The sequence below is a fragment of the Cynoglossus semilaevis genome, chromosome 15 (assembly GCF_000523025.1).
Source record: "Cynoglossus semilaevis isolate Cse_v1.0 chromosome 15, Cse_v1.0, whole genome shotgun sequence".
Lineage (NCBI taxonomy): Eukaryota > Metazoa > Chordata > Actinopteri > Pleuronectiformes > Cynoglossidae > Cynoglossus > Cynoglossus semilaevis.
Window position 1 is genome coordinate 5752827 of NC_024321.1, and position 20617 is coordinate 5773443.

The 20617-nt window shown below is 38.9% G+C and overlaps 1 protein-coding gene across 6 annotated transcripts in view; it reads left to right on the forward strand.

Annotated features, from left to right (window-relative positions):
* Window positions 1–15129: 15129 nt before the first annotated feature.
* The window catches only part of ldb2a (LIM domain binding 2a), an 84796-nt gene continuing 79308 nt past the window's right edge, over window positions 15130–20617 (forward strand). For 3 of the 6 annotated variants that reach the window (XM_008326622.3, XM_008326624.3, XM_017039531.2), the window contains exon 1: window positions 15304–15643. In XM_008326622.3, the coding sequence (XP_008324844.1) occupies window positions 15512–15643 (132 nt within the window). In that variant the 5' untranslated portion in view covers window positions 15304–15511. Of the gene's footprint in view, window positions 15644–20617 lie in introns of all 6 variants that reach the window. The other 3 variants (XM_017039530.2, XM_017039532.2, XM_008326625.3) reach the window with 3 other exon arrangements.

Sequence of the window (20617 nt, forward strand, 5' to 3'; positions counted from 1 at the left end):
GATGCAGTCATTAATGTTAAATACCACCTGATGTTAGAGGTAAATTATAATAAAGTAGCATAGAAATATGCAGTGTTTGTCAATTTTATTAAGGGCATAATATAATTGTTAATAAAATTTGAGATATTGGCATATTGGCATGTACTATGTATGTAACATACTGTATATAAATACATATACACATATAAAAAAACTAAAATGTTGCTCTGGCAGTGTCCCAGAATGCCACATGTTTCACACAGGCATAAACCTAGCTGTTAGCAGGCAAATTACAGTTTTATTTAAGGCAGAAGTTTGGGGGCAAAAAAAAAAACAACCCACTCACTGTGATTAGCCCCTGCCTCGGCCTTTGAACACTTCGTTTGGAGGAAAACATCGCTCCACAATTGAGGAAATTCTTTGCAATGAGAAAAATGTTTTTTTCTTTTTGGAGAAGGAAGTAATGATCTGACGCCCCAGTCTAAGCATTGATTTGCATTGAAGTTGCCTTGAGCGTGTGGGCTTCTGTTCAAGCATTTCACTTCCCATGTTACACCTGTGTACAGTTGCTGGAGCGACTGTAGCTCAGAAAACTGTGTCATTGCTGTGAAAATTTCAATAATAAGCAGGTCTGGGAAACTGCATCCAGTGCAGAGGTGTTATTTTGAATCACTATTGATCGTTTTGTGGGGAATGTTGGCAGTTACACAGAGCTTAACAGGGAAGAAATGCTGTGGAGAATTTCAGATGATACAGGGACACAGGCCCAACATGACAGGGCAGACACTGAGGTAAGACGAAGCAGAGAACCACAGTTGGTTTGTGTGCATATGTGTGTAGGTGAAGAACCTAGACCCATCTTATTTGGTCTAAACATTGTATTTAGAACTTGAAACATATATGAAGTAGAATCTATAGTAAGTTATAAGTTGGAGTTGGAGTTTTTTATAGTAGTCAGAACAAGATGAAGAGTTAGATGCTGTGTTGATGTGAACTAAGATAATTGACATGTAAAAGTCCTGTGTACAACTGTCAGTATTACTCCTCATGGTAAAGTGACTGCTGGTAATGTATTCTTTGAAAACAACAGTTCTTTGGCATGTCAGACACCAGACCATTAATTGGACCTCTACAGCATATGTGTCAAACTCAAGGCCGCCATGCCGTTTTGTGTGGCCCACACTTGCTTAAAAAGCATTTAGTAAAGCCCATGCAGCAGAGTTTTTTAACCTATAGAATTGGTATGATATATGTGATATGACTTTTTCCTTGAATAAAGTAAATTAGTAAAAATAAAGTAATGTTTTTCAGCTTTTACCACTGCGGCCAGTCTTCCATTTACAACTGGCCCTTCAAGGGGAACTGTGCTGCTGATGTGGCCCCCGGTGAAGATGAATTTGACACCCCTGCCCTACAGTGAGAGAGAGGTTAATACACCTCACCCCATAGTGCGCCATCTATTGGGGAAAAAGGGCATTGCAGAAAAAACACAAAATGACAGAGGTCTAATGATGATAGAACTTAATAATAGTTTGGAGAAGTTCGGTGGGCCGGATATAAAAGTCTAACAGGCCGTAACCGGGTCATAGTTTGCCCATGCCTGGACTATGTATTTGTCATGAACCTCGTTACTTGTGCATCGTATTCACCCTTTCATTGTACACTGCAAGAGGAAGGAATAAAAAAATAAACTTCTCCCTGGAGAAAAAATTCTATGAAATAACCTTGAACAGGTAAAGTGTGTCTACCACCACGGTTTGTGTTGTGTGTTTTGTTATGTATAATAAAGGCACCGTCCGAACGATAGGACCGACTCTGCTGTCTGCCGACACACACTTGTTCAGACTCACAACCTGACTGTGAATATCACTTCACTTTCTATTTCAGGCCAAAACTATGACCGTTAACTTTTTCTCATTACTTTTTACATAAAATAAAAAAAAAATCCTTTCTTAAAATTGATCATGGAAACAAAACCTAAACAGGTTGAACTCGCATTTTTAAATTTAATTTATTTTAGGAAACTTTTTTTTTTTTTCCCTTTCTGGTGAAGAGCAGAAGAGCCTTTTGCCATGTTTAACAACTGAAATATTCTCTCTGCCTTACATCAGGTAGCAGAGAGAGATGGGTGTTTGTGTGTGTGTGTGTTTTGTATGCATGTGTATTTGTGTGTCCATGACTGTGTGTGTATGTGTGTGCGCAGGAGCTTGTGTGCAAGGCTGCTGCCATGCCTACGAGATGGGGGGATGGTAGCGCAGTAGCACAGCCAGCAATTTTTCTTTCTCTCTTTATTTCTTTATTCCTATCTCTCCACAACATCAAGTTTGTTCTCCCATCAGCTGCTTCCTCCACCACGGGAGCAACCGTTAGTTAAAGATGTGGCGCAGAAAAAGTATCGACTAAATTGAGATATTCGAGATGTTTATTGATTAATTTCGCATGGTACACATGCTCATTGATCCTTAAGAATGAGCAGCTACTGTGTGTATTGCAACAAGCGATAATACTGTGAAGGCTGTTGGTTCACACAGTTACAGGTGGAGAAGTTGATGCTGATGCTGAAAATAAAAGTATTTTATATCCAGCGTTTAGAAAGATCTCTGTGAGCATTATCTGGCCAATGTAAGGTGGTTGGTTTTCATTATTCCTTTTTTCTAAATAAAAAAATATTGTTGTTTACAAGTTTAATTCATCAGATCAAATTTTTGAGAAAATATGTTTTTGATAAGTGAGAATTTCTAAAATATCGTAATAAAGCAGCCTTTTTTTTGCCCCTGACGAGAACACAGACACTAATTGCCCACCTCCCCATGTCAACACCTGCTATCCTGCGCTCCGTACCTGTACGTCCTTTATCTGTTGAACACATAACCTTCCAAATAACTAGATTTGTAAAAGAATGAATGCAAAAAAAGGGAAAATGAAGCACCAACATTCTTTTGGCTTAATTTGGCTCAAACTGTTGAGCTAATGCTTTTCATGGTTAGAAAAAAATGACAACAGATGGCAAATGGATTTTGGGCAAATGTGGATTGTTGTGCAGATGATAACAGTATTTTGATTCCCAAATGTTGTTTAGTTAGTAGCATCTGTGGCCCTCGACCTGGACAAGAGAGAATTTATGCTGGGAATATTCCAGATTCACAAATGTTTAAAAATGTTTAAAAAAAATCTACAAACCAATTTAAATTTATTACCAGAATACCAAAAAATACCCAGCAATCCTTTGATTTCAACTAAAATAAAAAAAACAAGTGATGTTCTTCTATTGTTAAACAGCTAAAAGTTTGAGTAGTGGTTATTCAAGTCTTATCTAAGATAAAAGCTGGTTTGTTAACAAATAGAAGAGAAACTATTACAAAAATATTAGTCAGGCAGTAACTGAAACATAATGTATAACAGAACATACTAGCAAAATGCTTATGCTAATTAAATAAATCCCACTTCTACTTACTCATCTACTTAAGTAGATAATATCAAAACAACAGTTTCTAAACACATTTATTCTGGAGAAACCATAAATTAGCAAAAATATATCACATTCAAGCCCACGGTTAATATATTGGTTAGTGCCTAAAACACCAAAGCTGTTGAAAGAAAACTAAAAGTTAACCAAATATTTAAAAAACTTCAATAATTTACAACACAGCATGTACAGGAAAAAAAGCTAAAAGTGAGTGAGTTGCTAAATGCTAGCATTAACCTACATCTTATTAAGATCTAAAATGAACTGAAAAAATGTTTTCTTGAAATCAACCCCGAAAGTACACAATATCTACATTTTTTACTTTTAGCAAAAATAGTTAAAGTTACCAAAACAGTATAAGACAACTTCAGCCTTAAGAGACCTAAGAATGTTTGCCCAAGACAATGACCTCAACTTCAAAATAGCTTAAACGTATGAGCCTGAAAATGAATTTAGGAACAAACAAATCCTGTTTATATGCCACAGTCGGTCCCTGGGCCAGAGTTTGGACATGACTGGCATAAAGATTCTCTTAAATTTAGCTCACTTAGGCTGGCATGACAGATAATTAGGATCCTGTTATTTGCCATTGGCAGCCATCGGGTCTAACCTCCACATGACCTCACTCTGTCTCAGAAATATTGGCCACAGCTCAGGCTGATGTCTCGCTCAGCGGCCGAGGGGCATTTTTGTCGGCACTTTGCATTTGGCGCTGCTTTATACATCCAAAACATCTGCAGCGGAGTGAAGGAGAGGGGAAGGGAGGAGAGGGGAGGGGAGGAGACGGGGTTGAGGCGGCAGTTGAAAAGATGGGGAAATATGGTTGAGGTGAAGGTGGCGCAGAGAGATGTGGGGGAGGCAGGCAGGCAGGCAGGCAGGCAGTCGGAGAGCGACTGTGCTACAAAATCTGACGAGGACTTTTGAAAAGGGCTGAATCCCAAAGAGAGGAGCTGCTGCTGCTGCTGTTATTGCTGCTGCTGCTGCTGCTGCTGCTGCTCTACAAACAGCTACCAGAGCTGTCTATTGCTGCTGGAAGTGCAGAGAGAGAAAGAGAGAGAGAGAGAGAGAAGAAATAATTATAATGATAACCTCTGTCTACATGACTGTGTAACTGACACATACTGCAGTTGGGATATATTTACAATTAGGAGGTGGTGTAGAAATACTTTGTACAGAAAGTGTCACCATTGGGATTTGAAATGTTTTCAAGGTGTTAACGCAGCCTTGGCTTCTCATACACAGACCCTGGTTAAAGGTTTTGGGTTTGTGTTAAAGTGTGTGTTTCTTTCTATTCAGGGTTGAAAGATAAGATTTAGAGAAAAAAAAAGTCCTGTTTACAATTAGGGAGTGTCCACATTACACCTCTCTTGTGAAAAGAACCCCGTGGATTACACTGACTTGTTGCCGTGTGTGTCATTAGCTTTGAAACCACAGTGAACGTACATATTTTAATTGCTTATTATTCAAAGATGCCTCCCAAGCCGAGCTCTCTCGCACTTTAGCAGAACCGGGGAAAATAGGATGAGGTCTCTACTTGCTGTGAGCAAAGCCAATCCCTGAGGTTTACAATCTGCTAATCTCACTGGAACACTGGAGGTAATCTGTACATGACGGTGGAGGAATCTCCCTCTCTGGGTTTATCCTCTCCAGACACAGTCTGTGCTTGTGTTTGTCATGATTGTAGAGAAATGGGATTGGATTTTACATCCATCTTATAAAAGAGCAAGGAAAAAAGAATCTTCAGGACCAATACCAGCACTTCTTATATATTTATTTTACAGAATGATTTACATCAAATAGTCAGATAAATCAGGCGTTAAACCTATGTTTATAAAACAAAGTTTTATGGGGGAGTTGATTGTGTGAACCAAAGGTCAACGTTTTTATTCTGTCAACATACTGTAGAATGGTTTTGCTATGTATGGATTTTAATGTACAATCTTGTAAATATTTTTCGGTCGAACTTCTTAGATTCTTCAAAAAAGCTTTTATTTCTACCATTTTTTGCAGGACAACAGGCGGTTGTAGCTAGTGATAAACAATGCTCCTGGGGGCATCGAGAACATTTGTCTTTGGTGTTTTCTTTGGTATCCCTTCAGCTTGTCCAGATTTAATATTCTTTAGGCAGAGGACCCTGGTCTCCAGTTCATTCCAGCCCCCTGACTATCATCCTGGGGATACAGTAGTTCTCACCAGTGCCCAAGTTCACATGCTATTGAGTTGAGTCCAGTTGAGAATTGAAGTTTTGCTGCTGACTTCAAGGTTTTGTTGTGATTTTAATATTTTTCTCTCTGTCCAGTTTTGGGTGTGCTGAAGCATCAGGACAGTATTATTTATTATCCTCACTTTCACAGCGAGGGAGATGTTCTTTGGATTTCATGCTTCTCCATGTTTATATATGTAACAATTGTGTGGCCAAAATGTTCTAGAATTGTCTTTGTAATAAGATCTGCATCCAGGCTAGTTAAAATGGTTCCGGTTAGACGTTAGTTTGTTTTTATTTAGCAGAAAAACAACTCTTTCTTTGTCTGTTCTAGGCCTTTAACCCTCACACTATATTCAAACACGACTTAAATAACCATCTCACGGAAATTCCAAACTGACCACTATCATTCTCCAGTGTCAGGCCAGTTGCTTTAGGTTCCTAAAACACAACCGTAACCAATCTTTTTTTGAGTTTTTCAATTTCCACCACCAACAGCTTTGGTCTGTACCTTGGTAAACTTTAAAAGATTCTTCGTGTAACTTTTCTCTCCACTTCTTGACACATGGTGAAATGTAATCAGTTTGTAGAACCTTCCAATGCTTTGTAAGAACCAACAATCTTTCCCAAGTCTAAAGCAAGTAAGAGAAAGTAACAAAGACTCAGAAATAGTTTTATATTCTCAACAAAGACTCAGAAATAGTTTTATATTATATATTTATATATATTTTTCTACACACAATGAATTTCATATGTCCTCTGCACTTGAGACATTAGAGAAACACAGGAACACGAGACTGCGTTTAAACCTGTGTCTGCAGTGAAGAGAGAATTTTGGGGTCTCTTTTTTTACATCAACACCACAGTCTTGCAAATCATGTGATTCGAACAGCCGACGTTTCTATCACCAGCCCAACCCTGAAAACCACTGCTGTGGGGATTTTGGCCTTTGGCAATAGATTAGAAAGATAGATATTGATATATAACAAATTGGTAAATTCTTAAAGCGACTAATACTTATTTTAGTTTTAGTTTTGTAATATTAAGAAAGAGTTAAAAGCTGAAGCTTTATAAATAATTCTAGTGTGTTGAATCCTCTGCTCTGTACAAAAATCTCAGGAGGAATTCTGTTAATGATTAATGTTTGCTAAAATCACACTACTACAATCTATACGAGAGAAGCTGCAGATAATTTCAGACATGATCAGGAGTTCATTTAAGTCTCTTTTCAACAAAAAAATGCATCAATGCAGGAATAAAAATTAAACCAGAGCTGCTTTGTGCCATCTCCGAGATGCTAAAGTTAAGGTGAACACGATAGCTCCAGTAAATCTTCATTTGAATTGATTATTACTGTCGTTTTGTATTAAAAGTTTCAGGTTTTGTTACCTGATACTCCTGTGAACACGGTCAGTTTTACTCTCTTAGTCTGCCTCTGTTTTTGAAACCTTAACTACACTGCTGCAGCGATGAAAAATGCTCAGCATCACTTGGTGATATGAGTCATCAGACCTTTTCGAACACAGGATGCTGAATCAAAATGGCACCAAATGGATATAGAACAAATAGCCAAGTAAAAGAGACAGTGTGAAAACAGTCATTTCTGTGTTTTCCAAAGCTGTAAACAAACTTACAGCAACTATTCTTCTCTGTCTGAGCTGCTCAGTGTTTACGTGAACCTACTTTCCCTGTGCTGTAGTTCCTGCTCTGCATCTTCTCCAGACCTTTACCAGAGAAACCAATAGATGGAGCTGTGGGTTTAAAGAGGAGTGAAGCAGGGAGCCGAGAAGGGGCCGACTCTCCTCCTCTGTCTCCTCCTGTACTTCAAGTTGAGACACAAGTGTGGAAAAGCCACTGTTTTCCAAACTACAGGGCAGCCTCATTAGTGGAGCCGCATGTGCTGATGTCCCTTTGTTCATAACTGTGAGAGTGAGAGAGTGTGAGAGTGTGTGTGTTTACGTTGGCGGGCCTGAGTGAAATGGAGAATCTGGTGGTGTCATCACTATACCGTGTCTCCCCATAGACTCTGTCACCATTACCTTAATGATGGTTTCCTGATGATTCAGGAAATAAGTGTTTCCCTGTATGTAGGTAAAGTGGTCACTTTTCTTTTTTTAACGGGGGAGGGAGGGGGTCTCAGGAAACACATTCCCAGGACCACATGTATATGTGTGTTGGGTTGTTTGTGTGTAGCACGTGTGTGTCTCTCTGTCAGGTTTCCTGCTGTGCCGTGCGGCTCGGAGCTCTAGTGAGGGTAAAATTCCATTCTCTCGGCGGAGCAGAATTCTGCATGAGCCAATTCCCAGGAGACACTGCTCTGCATGTCCTCCAGACAGCCAAGCTGAGGCACAGGCTCAGGCTCGCTTATTAACTGACCTGGGGAGGGGAGGAGGAGGAGGAGGATGTGGAGGAAAGGGGGAAGAGGAGGAGGAGGGAGCCAAGCGACGGTGGTGGAGGGTGAGGTGGAGGGGTAGGAGAAGCAGAAAGGATGGTGGGTGGGGTGGGTGGGGGGGCAGAGAAGGAGAATGAAGGAGGAGGAGGATAGGAGCAAGAGGAGGGGGAGGTGAGCCCAGGGAGGCAGGAGGAGGCGGTGGGTGAGGAGGGGAGGGGAGGGAGGGTGTTGGGAATTATGGTTTTGTGTGTGTGTGTGTGTGTGTGTTCATGTCTGAGTGTGATCAGGGGTGATGGGTTGTGGGGATGTGAGCGTGCGTTTTTGCGTGTCTGTGTGTGCGCCCTTCTGTTGTGTATGTGTGTGCACACACAGCTGTGTGTGTGTGTCTGAACACTTCTGTTGTGTATGTGTGTGCACACTCAGCAGTACGAGTGTGTGTGTGAGTGCACACATCTTTTGTGTATGTGTGCGCACCCTCAGTTGTGTGTGAGTGTACACTTCTATTGTGTATGTGTGTGCACAGTCAAGTTGTGTGTGTGTGTGCGCACTCTTCTGTTGTGTGTGTATGTGTGTGTGTGTGTTAAAGGCAGAACTGGTTGAAAATATTAACTCTTTGCACGCTGGGCTGCTCTCCTGCAAAAAACTGAGTAGAGGGAAAGAAAAGTGTGGATTTTTTTATTTTCTTTTTAAACGAGCTGCAAAAGCAGTCTGCTGTTAGTGGCAGCAGAGTGTTTCACAAAAGACATTTTTAATCACCTTAAATATGTAATTTACCATTTTCTCAACTAATAACTATGTAATTTCACCACCTTCGGAGGTACGCCCCTTCATTTTCTTCCGTTTTTGGACCTGCACGTCTCACAATGGCTTCACTTTGTTTCTTTCCACTTCCAGAGCTGAGTGTATTTGAGCAAATATGAATAGAAAATCCTCCCTTCTTCACGAACACAGGCTATTTCTGAAGTAGAACTAAATGCCTCTACTTTCTGTATTAATCTGTTTACATTAATTTGTTGTTCCTGTGCGCAAATATTGGTTTTCAGTTTCCGTATGTCATTCCATAATTGCCTGACATGACTGTGAGACTCATTTATCTCCAGCATGAGGAAATAGCATTATTGAAAAGTGCTTTTCAATTACAATTTGTTTAACTCGAATAATGAAATAAAGTATGCTGCTTCAAAGTTTTACTTCTCCTTTTTTATTATTATTATTATTCCATCCCAGCAGCAGCAGAGAGAGAGAAGGAGAGAGAAAAAAATCACTCACGGCAAAATGCAAATGAGCCTGGAAGCTATTACGATGCTAATGAGATTCTACCGTAGAAGTTGCTGCTCTGGCATCCGGGTTATATTTCATCCTTATTTGGAAAACAGTTGTGTTCTCAAAATAGGAGACACGTTTTTCAGTGTTCACTGCAAGCTTTTACTGTGTGTGGGGTCTGAGCAACATCACAAAGGTCAGGAGTCATTACAATAAAAGGCATAAGGATGCTTTCCTGCACCAGCCCTGTTTAGTCCTGCCTGAATCAAATCTTTGAACTTACTCCTGTCCTTACTGCAGAGGTTTCAGGCATGAACAACAGATGACTTTACCATCTCATCTGTAGGATCTCTTCCCGGCCAGCTTTGAGAAACCCTTTTGCAGCAGACCTTAACGGCCAGAGCTGCTTCAGTACAGAAACATGTCTCTGTAGGATGGAGCTGTGCTAGAACAGAGGATCTCCCATTTCAATGAAGTCAAAAAATATCCCTTGTTTTGCTTTGTAATACTCTCAACTAGTCTCGATCAACTAATCACCTAAAACGTTTCCATTACATGAATTTTATTATATTTAATTAAATTATATATTTAATTAATTTTAAATTTGTGAATAAGAAAATAAACTAATTGGGTACAAATGTTTCTGGAGTGGTTCAAACCTTTAGTTGTAGAAATATCAATAGAGTCTGTCCACGTCAATATTTAATCCAGTTCAACTAAACTCTGCAGCCTTTACCACAATGTAACCCCCAACAAAAGAAGCAAATATTGGTAAGGTTAGAACCTATAGTGTAGAACACAGTTTTCATTTCTGATTAAACCTATGTTAAAGTCATGGTAAAACAGATGATGGATAGATGACGGCCTGGTGGGAGCTGGGGTCAGTTTATAGTTTTGTATTTGCATAAAACGAAACAAAATCTGTGACTTTAATCATTTCCTTCTCACTGAATGAATGTGCTTTTAAATGATTGTGTGTTTTTCCTGTGAAATGGGAATAAAAGCAAATGTCCGGTTTTAGTCATATATGACCTAAGACACCAACATGGTCCTGTGGTTTCACTAAGCAGAATACAGTGGCTTCTTACAGTCTGTATTTCACAGTGAAATCCTGCTCTATTTTTAGCAACTTTCATCATCTGCCTGCCAATCACTTGTGTATTCTTCTTTCATTTATTTTGTAAATAATACTCAAACTCTTCCTAGCAGCTCTGAAATATCACAAACTATCGTCATGTCTACACATGTTCAACTCAGAATGAGAGAGAAAGAAAAAAAGAAAGAAGCAAAGGCAAATGACTGTGTTGGTTTACAGCAGCGGCAGCAGACACATCAAACACTGCAACAACTTTATATGTTTTCACTTGGCTGTAAACAGGATGCGTTCAGGTGCAAAACCTGTAGCATGGCGGTTGGGAGGGTGTGCAGTTTGAGCGCTAAAGGCAGGCAGGCAGGTAGGTAGGTAGGTAGGTAGGGAGATGGGGTACGTTACCATAGTAACACCGAGAGTGAAGCCAGCAGAAGCAGAGCGTCTATATGTGTCCTGACCCATTTCCATTCTCATCCACAAGTGTTTTGTCTCTCTTACCTTGGTGTTTCACAACTAAAAGCACCTCTTCTTCTACTTCTTCTCCTTCTTGTTCACCCTCTCCTTCATCCTTGATGCATTAAACAAATGGTCGAGGCGGGAAACAAGTTGTGATACACAGAACTCGACACCTGAAACTCTCAAGGTACACGTGGTTTACTATTCAAATCAATTCCTTTGTCCCTGAGCGAAAAGAGAAAGAATGTAGGACCAGAATGGAACATAAAGCAAAAGTACTGATGTCATTTCATGGACTGTAGTGTGTTGAAGGAGGCGCTCCACAAGCAACGCCAGACTTTGGTTGAAGTAGCTATTAATTAGCAGCACAGAAGCTCACCCACTGATCATATACGGTAGAAAAAGTAAACTTGGCAAAACTTTGTCAGGTAACTGTTACCAGGGCCGAGGAAAAGACCAAGATCGCCGCTTTTGAATATAAAACCGTGTGAAGTGGATGTTTATGTTAGAAATGTCAAAAACCAAATGAACTGGAGAAACTTTACTGTTTTGTTAGCATCGAGCTTGTTGTCAGAGAACCAAGGTTTGAGTCTCTCCTTGGCTGTGGTCTGTTGACAAATGGACAAATTCCTTCCATTGAATTGATTGGTTAAAAGCAAGGGACACATTTTCATTGTATACAACGTCAATAAATGCTTCTCGTCGGACTCTGAACAGCTTTAACAAGTTTTATCATTTCATCGTCAAGTGTTGGTGTTTCTGTTACATTTTCGATCATCAATCATGAAAGATTTCGTAACAAAGCCACTGCAAATTTCTCTCAAGTTCTGATTTAGTTTTTTTCTATAATCTTTCACAATACTGGAAGGACATTTATTGAATTTGAGTTTTTAGATAAGGAAAAGAAGGAGGTTTGGTCTGGTGTGAAGGATAGACAACAGAATTCTACAGAGAAAGATTATGAAGAGAAACCTTGTTATTTAAAAAATAAATAAATAAATAAACGAACAATTTGTCTTTGACAATGCAGTATATATTGTAATATGTAAAATATACAGTGACATTTGAAGTACAAACTCATTTAAGTAGTTTTGTCTATCAAAACAATTGCATTTTATCAATATCAGTTAGACTAGATAGTACAGTGGCCAAACCCCAGTCCCCAGCTTTGATACCAACTACTGTAGTCCCTTAATTCCAGATGTGTAGCATCAAGAAGCTTGGGAGGGACTACTCTATCTATTAATATCTTCAGACAGGTGAGTATTAAGACCAGTAGAAGGGTAATAGAAATGCTCTTAACATTAGCTGTATTATTAGGTTTGAAATAGAATCATTTCTAGACTAAGAATAATACAGTAGATTACCTTGAGCCAACATGGATAGTAAAAATAATATTCCAGGCAGAACTTGTTCTCCTTTGTAATATTCTGTTTACCGACGTCAGTACAATACAACCACAATTGCAGTAAAATCTCCAGGACGAGCTGCTCTCTCTACGATGTGTTGTATTGTGTTGGAGCCACACTCCAATGGAAAGCGCTTTAGGCCAGAACCCAATCCTGTTAGAAATGTCAATTGAAAAGGTCTTCTGATATTAAAAATGTAGTTTTTAATTAAAAGGTTTATTAATAGATTTTTCAAACTTTTTTTTAATTACCCAACCAGATGCCTGAGGCGTCTGGATTACAACTTTTATCTCACACCATTCAGCCTGCCTGTCTCCATTCAGCCATTTTGGATTAAAAAGTCAGGCTTCATAAATGCTGTTCATTAATTCCCAGTGTGGGCAGTTAATGTGAGATTTCTTTTGCAACGTTATGCTTGGTCTGAGTGGCTATTTATTATTTTTCAGATTCTTGTGGCTACTTTAACAGCGCAGCCCCTAATCTGTCACAGAGGAGAACGTGGAGGACATTTTAATGGGTGTAGGTAGCGTGTTCTTCACTGCACTCCAGTAAAGGGGTCAAACATTCAACAACGTACTAACGCAGTACAGTGGGATTTGTTAAAATTGTGTCATTTCATTTGTTGGAAACAATGGCTGTCAAACTATTAACATTTTCAGTCTGATTAATCACATGGAAGCTGTGGATTAACTGTGATTAATCTTGATTAATGATGATTAATCACATGGAAGCTGTGGATTAACTGCGATTAATCTTGATTAATGTTATTTATCACGACTAGTCATGATAAAATAATATTACAAAATATGACAAAGAAGCCTTGTTGTATATGTATGGCTGCCATGGACAGTCTTAGTCTGTTTATGTTTGACTAATCTGAATAATGGAAGAATTGATGAGGAAAAATCTCTGTTTTCTTCATAGAGTTGGTGGATCTTAGTAACAGCATCTTAGAGCTATCTCAGAGTAGAACACGTCCAGGATTATGTTCTAAACTTCACTGAAGCCTTTGTCCTCACCAACATTGAACAGCCTACAGTTGACTGTTGTCATTTGTAGACTGACTTACTCTCTTGCGCTCAGTGAGGCTGGTCTGATGCAAGGCTCGCATCTGACCTGAAGACCTGAGGTCGCCACAAACACATGCTCCTGATAAAAAAAGGATTTAGAGTTTGAAATTGTAACCTGTGTCTGTAGGTTTACTAATTTCCTCCTGGCAATATGATAAATAACCAAAGGTGATATGATAAACATTATATGTTGTATAAATTAAAGTCAGCTAGTAGTAAAAATTGCATGATATAGTCAAACAGGATCTGCCAGTAGATCATGAAAATGAAAAAAAGGAAAAAAAAAGAAATATAAATATAATTCTATACTGTATAGTACTGACTATAGATTGTTATATTTATAACATATTCTACCATAGCGCTACATGCATTTGATCAGTACCCCAAAATATATTGCATATTATGTATAAACTATTTTTAGGTTATATGACTCAATATATATATTTAATGTTTTAAATGTAAATAGACATTTTAGCCTGGCCTTGTAAACAGTAGCCAAGCCAAAAGAGTGTGGACACCTCTGTAGATGGAGGTCTATGATAACTCTTCTGTAATTTCACAGAATATTATTGTTTAAATGTAGGTCAGGTCTTTCAGAAAATACAAGATCCAGTACATAGTGGTGTATTTCATACTTCATCGTCTTGTACTAGAAAAAAACAACTGTCGTTTTTACCACTTTTTTCCTTATTTAAATGAACCCAGAGCTGGCCTCTTTGTACCACAGACCTATGATCTGCATCTATGGACAGTTAACCATGAAACTTGGTACCAGAGTGGCACAGATTCAGTTACTTTCAGTTTCTACCCAACCAGGTCACAGCACAAATATCAGTGGCAGTGCTGCTTCCACGAGCTGCTGTTTCGTGCACATCACCACATACAGCGTTGCACAAGAGCAGCTCTGAGACGGCTCTGCTGCAGCTCTGCTCCGTGTATTAATGTGTAGCGGTCAGAATATTTCACTCCCCCAATATTTTACTCTCTCTCTTCCTCACTCTTTCTTTCCTTCTGTTTATGAATCTCTTCCCTTTTTCCTTTCCTGTTCCCTATTTCTTCTTCACCCCTTCTTACAGGCTTGGTTTACCTACAGAAACGAACGATAAAATGACCGTATTTGTTATGTTATAAGTATGTATTTTAGCTTGAATCTGCTGAGTGAATGTTTCAAAACAGTATTGGTTTAGCACCAACTGTGGTATGAGTGCTATAGACCGAGTGCTATATATATATATATATATACTGTATATATATGAAAAATGAAACTGCACAAAGTCCAGCTGTAACATCTCCAAATAATTAGGTTAATTGCAGACTAGCATCCAGTTGGCTAGTATGTTTATGTGTTTTAAATCCCTGTTTATGTGTACTGCATATAAGCCATTAAAAAGGTATTTAGAAAGACTTTTATTTTCTAACCCTACAGTACATCAGTGGTCTACGTTCTTCTTTGGTCCAAGGACTCCCAAACTAATGGAGAGATGGAGTGGGGACGCTATGTGCAGAATGTTTTCTGCTCTGACTGAAAGGTAACATCATCTGCCTCTATTAATCTGTTGTCACAACATGTTGGATTCATGTGAATGATTCATTTTAGGGCACTTTAAATTTGATAATTAAGAAAAAAAGTAGCAACTTTGCTGCAGTAAATATGCATAAATCTTCAAGTATTTATATAAATGTTTGTGTATAAATACACATGTGTATTTCTGTATACATATATGTTTATATATATACACATAAAAATACACATATAAATACACAAACACAAACCAACGTGCAACTTGTGCACACGTACGTGCACGACACGATCTGACTTGAACTTTGCAAGAATGCAAAACTGAGTGCAGGTCTTAAGGGAGCAGGAAACGACTCCCCACTCCTCCCCCTGCAATTGTGCCCCTCCACAACCACCACCTCCTCCTCCACCAGCACTACCACTAACATCCTTCCCTTCCTCCCACTCTCCTCCTCCTCCTCCTCCTCCCCTCGTTTCCTCCTCCTCCTCCTCTGGCTATAGCCTGGAACTCGGCAGGCCAACTCACAGAGTGCAGCTCAGCCTCGGCAGCGGCCGCTTCCCACTCACTGGGGTCTTCAGTAGGAGCATCGCACTCCCATGTGCGCTGCCGCACTCGCCTCCGCTGGATGTTGAGATCGCGCCGTGCGCCTCACCAGGAAACACCATGTCCAATCCAACCCACGACCCCTTCTACTCGTCCCCGTTCGGACCCTTCTACCGGAGACACTCGCCCTACATGGTCCAGCCCGAGTACCGGATCTACGAGATGAACAAGCGGCTGCAGGCGCGCACAGAGGTGAGGGGAAACGGGAGGAGGTGGAAGGCACGGTCCGGTCTGGGTCTCCGTGCCCGTGCATGTAGTCTTATGAAGGTTAGGTGGAGGGATACAGGCAGGGGTGTTGTTGTTGGACTTAGGAGATAGACGCACGGCGGTCCGGGATGATATGGATGTGATGCCAAAGTGCCAAACATTCCAGTGCTGAAAGTACACATGGATGCGCTGTCAAATAATGTATCTAAATTTAGCGGAATGGAAAATAATCATGTTTTAAACCCGGCATCCAACTTGAGTTTAATTTGATTTATAGAAGTGATGCGTTCACGTGGCCAATTAAGTTTAATTTGACTTGCAGAAGTGTTGCCTTCACGTGGCCAATTAGCATGCGTAAATTAGAGACCAGGGCATCATATTACTCAGATGTGGACGGAACTAGATTAAACTACTGTGTAGCTTGTCCCAAACTAATAAAATTGGCCAGTTTACCGATGCTAATAAGGACCAAGGTAACTTTAACTTAGTTTTTATGAATCGCATTTGAAGGTTATTCATGATAATTTAAATTAAATGAAATTAATTAATGAATTAAATTATTGTCCTTTCATACAGTGATATATTCATATAGAAAAGGCATCAGTAAAGTTTATTATTATCTAATTAAGGCTGAGGCAAAGTCACCTTTTCCCTTGCTTGCCCTTCAGTTTTTATACATGCTTGCATAATTGTTACTCAGTGCAGCAGTTAAAGTCCAACAGAACCGTAACAAGTATATCAGTATGTGGACTTTACGGTCTAAAATGTGTCAGGCATTAAAAACGTTGAAATATAATTCTTCATCATCATCATCATCAACACTGTATGTTTGGTTGAACTTTAATCAGCAGCAGTGAGTTAGATGTATAGAATGAAATGTGACCAAGTGCACCAGGTGAACTGAACTAAACTTGGTGTCACTTTGGCTGACAGTCCAATGAGTCTCTCAGACTGGAGCGTGTGCAGGCTGATCCCAGTGGGACTTGAACAGTCAACATCTGTCCTCGGCATCTGTTCTCTGATCACAGGTGTGTAAATTTGCAGATTAAAAAGTTCATTCCACGCGTCACGTTGACAGATACGGTGCAGGCGGAGGCACACCTGTAAAACGTAATGATACAGTTAGTGCTCACGGATGGTTCGGTTTATTGATTGATAATAATAATAGTGTGGAAGTTTTTATTGATCAGTAAAAGGTCATCGGGGAAGCCAAACATTTTTCAGTTATTTATATATTTTTGTATCAATGTTTGTCTGTGAAAAAGATCTAAAGCAATGCTGAGGAATAAAGAAACATTCTAATCTGTAATGTACTGTCACTGGGTGACATAGTAATACCATGTTTGCTACTAAAATATGGCAAATTCTTTATTCAGCCACAAAGACAAGACAAAAAGCTGATTAAGTAATTAAAAATACATAATTTTATCATTATTATTTATTTTATTTTATATTTTACAGTCCTAGTCTGCGCAAAAATCCAAATGCATTTTTACAAAAAAAATCTTTAAACTGGCTTACATAGGACATGTAACAAACATACAGTAGGCCAGAAAATATTTTTCTTTTTTGAAAAAATCTTATACATACTTAAAATAACGTCCTCAAAACCCCAATAATAATAATAATGCAGTTTTAATGGCAATTGATTGTCAATCGGAAAGTTATCACACAATAAAAGTTCAAGAAGCACCAGGTTAAATGACTTTGTGAGGATTTTTTGGTGTTGTTGAAGATTCCAGCAGAGTTACTGCAGTAGCTGTTTCTAGGCTGCTGCTGCCGCCACCGCTAATGCTGCTGCTGCTGCTGCTGCTGCTTGGAACTCCTTCCCAAGGAGGAACTAGGAACTTAAGGCAGACCAGAGCAATGTTGCCGAACGCAACGGCCCAGTCCTCATGTATTATTCATGCCCAGTGGTCCAAGCCTCAGCGGACCTAAACTCCTGCTCCACACATACTCAGACACACACTTACACACCCACACATACAGACACAAGCACACACACAGACATGATAAGACATTCTTTCACATATGAACCAGTCCAGTATACATACAGCGACAACAAAATCCATTGCATGTTTGGGGATATGAAAATATATTGAATAATATAATTACTGCAAATAATTTAATTAGTTTTCTGTATCTTATCTCCCTCGTCCTCCTTGGTTTCCCTGTCTTCCTTCAGCAGTGGAGTTGTATACAGTCGTAGTCTGTGTTGCCACCAGCTTGGTTATTGTTTGATTAAAGTGAGTTAGTGAATATAATGAGCAGAAGAAGTTTACTATGTTGGGAAAAACAAATGCTGTTGAATTTGTGCATTTTTTTCCCCATGCAACAAGGTCCAGAATTTCAATATGATTACAATTAGTAATTATCCTCATGAGGCAAAACGGTAGCTGTCAGTTTACGCAGAAATTAAGGTACAAACCGTGAGGTAAAGGATCACAGTTGAAGTAGAAATTTTTTCTTTTCCCATAATGTATGAAGATGGAGACAAGTACTACTGTAAGAAGTAAGATGTGTACTCAAACTAAAATCCACTGTTTGACAAGTTGACATTGATTCTACTGGGGCAGTACTGGTGTCAGTCTCATGAGCGCTTAAGTTTACAGTAGTGCATAAAAATGGAATGAAACAAACAATGTGATTTAGATAAAAAAAGAAAAAAAAAGAAAACATCAGTACCCAAACTGATATGTTACACATGAAATACAATTAACGTTTACTCAAAGATTAGCACAACATGTTGCAACAAAGCTACCTTTGTAAATCGACTGTCACAAACAAATATGGACGAGGCGAGAAATGAGCAGGTAATACCATTAAATAAGACGAATAGCTAAAAGATAACTAAAAAACAATCTAAGAGTTAGCTATAGATAATGTTCTGGCTCATCTGCAAATCCAGGTAGACAAGACCGAATGGACATTCAAATGTTTTTTTTAACTCATGTCTGAGGAGGTCCATCGAAAACATTCAGGAGCAGAACTGTTGTGCATGTGGAGCTGCCGTGAAGTGATCAGTCAAAATATTAATTTTTCTGATTTTGTGTCTGTTCACAGTCTACTTTCCATTCGGTCATATGGATTTCTTAGTTTGAAAACATCAGTGTGGTCAGAATTCTCATTGTCTGAGTGTTGAGGATAAGAATAGCTAAGTACTTGATCGCTTACTCAACATCCTGCTTCTCGCCACAGCAGCGAGGTGAAATGAGTCATAGTGGTTCACGCTTCCATCTTTGTGTCTCCTTTTTATTTGTTTTATTTTTTCAACTGTTCCCGACTGCGACTCTTATTTTAGCATCTAGAGTTAGTGTCTTATTCTTAAAAAGTTACAGATGTATTGTCAGAGGATTCGTTGATGAATTAATCCTGTCCTTACAGCCCGGCTCCCTCTGTTGGTGACGTAAGCGGTGCCGTAGTTAATTATTCCCACAGTTAATCAGTTAATCAATCTACGGTGATTTTCTGAATGAATCAATGACTCATTTGGTTTCATAAATGTCAGAAATGAGGGAACCATCATTTTCCACAGTCCTTTAACCCAACACTGAATTTAATTTCTACTAAAATATTTATGAAGACATTACATTTACCATCAATTTAGATATAAAAAGAAGAAAAATTCCCAATCATGACGCTTAAAATCATTTTGGCTAACTCAGGATCAAAAATGTGTTTTTAAGGTACAATCGTTCAGTCAAGTGTTCCAGCTCTACTCTTTAAATACTGATTTTAATTATTTATAAAATGGAATACTGTAGAATATAATACTAGAATAGAATAATAAAATAAAAAACCCCTCATTACAATGGCTGAGAAGTCATAAAATAAAAGTTAAACAATATAATCAAGAAGAAGAAGTGTTACTTACATAGTGCATGCATTACCTTACCTTTAAACCTAAATGGTTAAAATGTAAAAAAAAAAGGTTACATTTGCAAACACCTTGGTTTTAAATGCATTTCTTTAAAATATTTGCCAATACTCATTAGGCAGAAAACCTGACTTACAATATATTTTATGATTGTAATTGTGACAGTAAGTCAGTTTTGTGCTTAAGCTAAAAGTTAGCAGATAAAAAACTCCCCCTTGTTCTGCTTTGGCTGTTTAAAGATTTGAAAATCTTTTTGTTGCTTTACTGCCATATTCCCACCTGCGTTTTTCATGTCTCTTCAACTTTATCTACTGACCTTATCTGAGCAAAAAGAAAAGTAAAAGTTACTCCATAATACCTTACAGTTTGCTTAGAGATATTTAGAAATTATGACAGAAATACCCTGGAAATTGTACAAAATAGTATTGAGAAATACAATGGCATGAAGTCCACATGTAGTACTGATGTAGTGAAACAGTGGGCCTCATTAAGTGCCACATATGGTTACTAGGCTTGGTTATGGACAGTTGTGGTCTTTTATCATTGAAATCATCATTATTGAGGTTTTGCATATTTATGTTTATGTTTCAGTCCAGATAGAAACACCTCCGTTTGACCTTGTGTTGTTTATACAACCACAAAAGAAAGATGTTTATTTTTAGATCTGACAGTTTTGAATCTTGATGAGTTTTTTATATTGTTTATGTTTTTTTGCCATGCATGGAAAGTTATAAGAATCTAAAAAAAAGGAAGTCACAGTTAGACTCGCGTGTTTGTGTGCGATCAGCGCTCAACCTTTGAACTGAAACTGTGCAGCAGCTTAAACACTTCTCGTCCTGTCATGACTCTGCCTCTGTTACTATCTCAACCTTATTACCTCTCTCCATTCATTCTTATTACCTGCCGGCCTGTGTTTCTGCAGTCGTGCCCACTGCCATCCCATTACCTTCATTTTACACAACCTGAACCCACCGTGACCCGACAATCTAAACGGGCTTAGATGTGGATTTGTTGCCGTGCGTAGCCGCGACCATACTGTTTCCGTGCTGTCACCGTCGGCCCCTCTCCCTCCTCCTCCTGCA